The 6406-nt window shown below is 35.5% G+C and overlaps 1 protein-coding gene across 1 annotated transcript in view; it reads left to right on the top strand.

Moving 5' to 3' along the window:
• Positions 1-6406, top strand: part of ORC2 (origin recognition complex, subunit 2) — a 52594-nt gene that overhangs the window by 25642 nt on the left and 20546 nt on the right. Inside the window, exons 3-5 of the mRNA XM_012655150.1 lie at positions 209-301; positions 1229-1260; positions 3716-3773. Of these exons, the coding sequence (XP_012510604.1) occupies positions 209-301; positions 1229-1260; positions 3716-3773 (183 nt within the window). The remainder of the gene's footprint in view (positions 1-208; positions 302-1228; positions 1261-3715; positions 3774-6406) is intronic.

Genomic DNA, 6406 nt, shown 5'->3' on the forward strand with positions numbered 1-6406 from the left:
TCTCGCTCTTGCTCAGGCTGGTCTCGAACTCCTGAGCTCAAGCAATCTGCCCGCCTTGGCCTCCCAGAGTGCTAGGATTACAGGCATGAGCCACCGCGCCTGGCCGCAGGTTTTTTTTTTAAAGAATATATGTAAGTGAACTAAGGCTGTTTCCCTCTTCATCTGCTGTCACCCATTAAAAGGTTTTTATATATTTCTTTGTTTACAGCTTCAGAACTGGCAAAAACACCAAGAAAAAGTGTTTCATTCAGTTTGAAGAATGATCCTGAAATTATGATAAACATTCCTCAGAGTAGCAAAAGTAAGACATTATCTTTGAAAGGAGTTTTCATAGTTGCTTCAAGTTAGAGATTACTTTTTTCTTGTCTATGTGATTTTTAAATATTCTTTTCTATTCTGAAAATTCATTTAGTAGAGTATAGTTAATACTCTAACCTGTGTCCCTTAGTGTATCCATATCTAGCAGTCAATAAAAGGGGAAGATATCTGTGCTAATTGAAGTTGTGCAAGTTGACAGTCCCAACTAGAAATAGCCTTTAAGTCCCATTGCCATTTGCTTGAGTTACAGTTGTTCATGGAAGATTTGGCTTTGGCAAATATTATATGAAATAAGGCTTTTGGGGTTTGGAAGTTCTATAGATTGTAGAGAACTGTGGAGCAGCTGTTTTAAATGACCCATTCCAACTAGGTTAAACAGTGTATTTTTTTATCTTCATTTATTTTTTATTAGAGATGGGATCTTGCTATATTGCCCAGGCTGGAGTGCAGTGGCTATTCACAGGTGTAATCACAGTACTCTGCAACCTCGAACTCCTGGGCTCAAGTGATCCTTACTCAGCCTACTGAATAGCTGGGACTACAGGCATGCACCACTGAGCCCAGTCCTTGTGTACTTTCAAAAATAAAAGGGGCCACTCACTCTAGCCCGGGCAAAAGAGTGGGATTCTGTCTCAAAAAAAAAAAAAAAAATACATAAAAGGGGCTCCATTTTCTCTTGTTAGAATGCTACAGAAATGCAGGAAGTAGCTGTAATTAATTGAGAGTAATCATGTAATTAATAGTGATAATTCTGTGGAGTGATATATCTAGTGGAGATATAATTAATTAAGGATTCAATAATATGTGGTAGCCTCTGTGTAGAAGCTGCACCTTTGTTTTTAATGAAACTAGACCATGATGAAAAATGAAGTATTTATAGTAAGTCATGGTTTTTTGTTTCATTCTTTAGACCATTCTGCTTCAGACAAAGTTCAGCTGAAGGTAAGCAATTGACTCAAAACAAGCAAAACCTTTAGTGTTACAAAGTAAGACATGATAGCCAAAAATTCATGAAAAATTTCGTCTCTTAATTTATAGAGTGCTTTGTAATTTACAGGTATTTGGCAGTTAAATACCTAACTAATAAATGGAGAATTTGAGGTTCAGAGAGAGGTGAAGTGCCTTGCCTGAGTGCATCTAACTAGCAAAGAAAAAAGCTAGAAAATGAAGCCAGGTCTTTTGGACCCAGCTGTTGTGCTTTTTTTGCTGTGTGAGAACTATCCCTGGGTGACACTTTAGGCCTGATGATTTGGAAAAAAAAAAAAAAAAAAGAACTATCCCTGGGTATTTTTGACTTAGTGGAGCTGGCCTGGAATATTTGGGGTTTGGTTTTGTTTTGTTTTGCTTTTATATATAATGTACTGTTGTTTCTTACGGGAGGTCGATCTCAAGATCCATTAAATTCATTACTCCATCCTTTTATAATTTACATTTGAAAACTAAACTGTTTTAGGTAAATTCATTCCAAGGTATCTAAAAGAAATTGACAAATTTTATCTCATCTTTTGTGTTTTTGTGGTTTTATTTTTTTCATTATGCCTTGTCAAATGGCCCTGCCTGGATTTGGGCAAGCCCAAATAGGCATAGAGGAATTTAGGGCATTGAGTATGTGGGTGGTGAGTGTGTCCAGCCCTGGGCGGCAATAGGTTTAGATATGCCTGGTCTTATGTACAGACTAAGTTAAGCAGACCCCTTAGATAAGAATGTGAGTGTAAGTATTTATGGCCTGTGCAGAAATGTCTTATTTAGTCAAGTCTAGGCGTGAGATTAGACATGTCAGAATCTCCTTTGTCTTTAATAATGCTTTTTTCCTAGATTATGTCTTGTATATTGTATCACTATAAAAGAAAAAAATTCACTGCCATAATCCATTCAAGAATTTAGATACATTAGAGCATTCTTTCTCAAGTTGTAGGTACAGTCCATGAGTAGATCTTGTCAGCTGTTCTAAAAGACAGTCAGAAAACCTGTTGCTCAAACAAGGCTACACACTGCAATAAGAGACAACATCACCGTGACAGTCTTAGTGTACTGTCTTAGAAGACCCAAGTTCAAGAGAAAATATGTATAGGGCCTAGGGATCCTGTGCTCAAATGCTGTAAGGAAGGTTTTTAAGATGAGGAACTAATTGATATTGGGCAAAGTTGGGGGCATGATGCTTTAGCATAGGTAGACACAGTTAGAAGTGGGTTTTGAAGTATGTCTTGATAACTAAATGGTTGTTTAATAACATAAACAAGCTGTTTGCCCTGGGGAGTAATCTGTTTGCCAGATGAGCAAACTGTCACGATACTGTCTTTTTAAGCAAGAATTTTCTAAAACGCTTATTTTGTCATGGGTGTTCTGAGTCCTCAGGCTTGAATTAAGCTATATACATGCAAATTGTCCCAGTTCTCAACCTTGAAACCAGTTTAGTAGAATACAACCTGAACTTTAAAAAGTGAAATAGAACAGAATTTAAAATCTCTATTTTGTAAGTATTATTTTATCACAATTTTTTTCAGTTATATATATATACACATGTGTACTGGATCAAGATGGCAAAATGTAAAGATAAAATCTTGATCAAAACAATTTGAAACGTACTGTAAACCCATTGGTAAGGGATCAGCTCAATTATTATAGTACTATTCTCAATATCCCAAATCAAATTCTATTGACATTTGTAACTAGCACCAACAGCCTATCACAAGATGATAGACTTAAATTTTTTGCATATTTTCATATTGTCAAACACAATGTACTTTATCTTTCTATCAGTACTGCTAGAAATTAACATTATATAACAGTGGACATTTTAATGTGCTAGAAATTTAATAGTGTTAAAGTATGTGAGAAGAAAATATACTTTGTACTTCTATAAAAATTTTAAAATTTTTTAAATGCAGAAAGTAAAAACGTATAAATCTCTGTTTCTCTCCTCCTCATAGAAAGTAATACTTTAATGTCAGTAAATTTCTAGCACATTAAAAGGTCCATTGCATATACATAGAGGTGCCCATTTTCACTGCACATTATTTCCTTTCTAAAAAACATGCTACTAATCTGATAGGTGGAGAGTGGTTCAAAAGGCTGATATACTCATGGTTTTTCTTTACATAATAAAAGTATATACATACTTTACAAGTGTCTGGAATTCAATTTCTAGAGTCACTCTAGGAATCCTTTGGAATTTGTTACGTTGTTTGTTATGTTGTTTTGTTGTCAGACTCTTTATTTTTCTTTCCAACATTCATTTGTCGTTATCTTCTAGTTCTAGGAATTAGGTTCATCTAGTTGTAATTTAGTCTGTTGAAAGCAAAATATTTTTCTTCTTTTCTAACCTGTTCTACTCAGATCAGTCATTAATTTTTATATTATTAACTACTTAACTATTATGCTTTTTGTTTTTAAACAGAACAATGACAAAAGTGAATTTCAGTCAACACCTCGTAGTCTAAGAAAAAGATTAATAGGTATGTATTTCTTTTTACATGAAGATTTTATAAAAAGTAACATCTAAACAAAGGGCGATAATAGTTACGTGTACAAATTCTAGACTTAGACTGCTTGGTTTTGGCCTGCTATTTACGGGTACCTCTCTGTGCCTCAATTTTTCATTCGTAAAATAGGTATAATGATGGTACCAGCCTCAGAGTTGTTTTGAAGATTAATTGAAAGAAAGGATATCAAAAGTGCTTAGTGTAGTGCTTGACCTTGGTATGAGCTTAACAAGTATTAGCTATTATTATCTTTTATTGTAATAATTACTATGACTACTTATTGCTATGTCTTTTCATGAAAGAAAGGATGTGCTCATGTCCTCAAAGTATAGATTCCTTAACGACAAGGACTGTATCCTATCTTTATAAATCCAACATTTAGCACTATGTCTTTCACATTATAATTAATGGATATCGAAACCAATTAAAACATCTCTCCAATAAAATAACATGCCTTTTAGTTTATTTGTTTGGAAGTGGTTGTATTGATTTATTTAGAAATTTTTTAATGAAATAATATTAAGTATTCATAGTTGTACTGAATGCCATACAGAGTCAAGTAAACAGACATGGGTCCTGCCTTCTGGTAAATTAAAAATGGTTTCAGATTTTGGAATATTTAACTTTGGGGCAAATGACTTGTTGACCTTTATATTTCTTTTTGTTTGTTTGTTTTTCCTTAAACTCAGTGGTGAGAATGACCTTTATATTTCAGAAAAATGTCAACCTTTTTCTTGGTGTTGACCCCTTAGGAGTAATAATACTAGCTAACATTGTTAAATTCAGCCAAACATTGGGGCTTCATCCTGTACCCCTTTCTTTTCAAGGTATGAATTTCATAGAGCTGTTAAAACTATATTTTTAATCACCATAAAAATTATAATGCTAAATGACTGGGTATCTGAAGCAGTAAAAGATAATATATGCAATTATGATTATTATTTCCTGTCAAATATGTCCCATGTTTTGTTTTCTCCTTACCCCAAAGAACAGACCTCTTTAGAGAGAAGGTGAGCTTCCCTCTTCCTTGGCAATCACCAGGAAGCATACATGGCTACATGGAGGGAGGTATACTTGTAAATAAGGGAGAGGCATTTTCTGGAGCCTGCTACCACTTTTAAGCTATGCATATACCATAGGCAGCAGTCAATGCACACCTTAATCTGCTAAGCTATATGTGCCTGCATTCCTACAAATTCAAGCCTCTTTTTTTTTTTAAGAGAGGGTCTTGCTCTGTTGCGGGCTAGAGTGCAGTGGTGTCATTGTAGCTCACTGCCACATCAAGCTCCTGGGCTTAAGTGATTGTTCTCCCTCAGCCTCCTGAGTAGCTAGGACTATAGACTCACACCATCATGCCTGGCTAATTTTTTTAAAAATTTTTTGTAGAGACACAGCCTTGCTTTGTTGCCCAGGCTGGTCTCAAACTCCTGGGCTCAAGCGATTTTCCTGTCTTGGCCTCTCAAAGTGCTAGGATTACAGGCGTGAGCCACTGTGCCTAGCCTTTTTTTCTTTTTTAGTATCTATATTTGTTGTATGTTGACTCTGGATAATCCTCTGAAATATATCTGATGTTCAAAATAAACGTATCCGTTAAAATTACTTCATTCATATTTTGGAAGTTAACTTTTAAAAATAGTTTTGTAACTGTTAAGTGTCAAAACTAGCTTCATCCTTATTTGATAAGTATAAAACTAGGTTTATTTCTGGGGAGTGATGGAGGTGTGTTTGTGGTTTGTTTAAAGATATAATTCTTGAAATCAACTTTGGGATAGAGTGTATGTATTAGTAATAACGTTAGCTACCATTTACTGAATGCTGTATTATTAATACTGGGATGGTGTTCTCAGTTGGCAGCAACAGAAAATTCCACAGTAGTGGTTTCAGCCATGGACATTTAAGTATCTCACATCATAAGAAGCACAGAGATCCAAATTCCATGGTTGATATAGTGACTCGACAGTGTCATTAAGGATCCAGGTTCTTCCTGTCTTTTTACTCTGCCACAAGCGTTTTTCATCTTTAGGTTTGATACTTCCTATTGCAATGAGGCTTTCATAGCTTTAAGCTATGAGTGGAAATAGGGGCTTTTTTCTTCTATAAGTGAGGAAAGTCTTTCCCAGAAGCTTCCAGCTAACTCCTCTCAAGTCTCATTGGTCAAAGGGTTACATAGCCAACTCTAGTTGCAAGGGAAGCTTGGAAAAGCAAGTATATGGCAGAAGGAAAAGACACTTATCATGATTCATCCTCCAGGGTGGGGCATATTGCCACATTTTACAAAAATGGAGTTCTTTGAGCAAGGAAGAAGGAAGGAAAAGTGTATTAGGTATGACTGACAGTTTCTACCATGGTTCCTGTGTGTCAGACATTAATAGTTACTTTATGTACATTTCAGTGTAATCTTTACAGTGGTTTATTCAATTAGGCACTATTAGTCTCATTTGCTAAATGAAGAAACTGGTGCTCAGAGAATTAATTAACTAGCTCTGGTGAAATCAGGAGCAAGGAATAACAAAACCAGAATGCAGGCTGGGCGCGGTGGCTCACGCCTATAATCCTAGCTCTCTGGGAGGCCAAGGTGGGCGGATTGTTTGAGCTCAGGAGTTCGA

Source organism: Propithecus coquereli, unplaced genomic scaffold, assembly GCF_000956105.1.
Source record: "Propithecus coquereli isolate 6110/MARCELLA unplaced genomic scaffold, Pcoq_1.0 Scaffold113, whole genome shotgun sequence".
NCBI classification, from domain to species: Eukaryota; Metazoa; Chordata; class Mammalia; order Primates; family Indriidae; genus Propithecus; species Propithecus coquereli.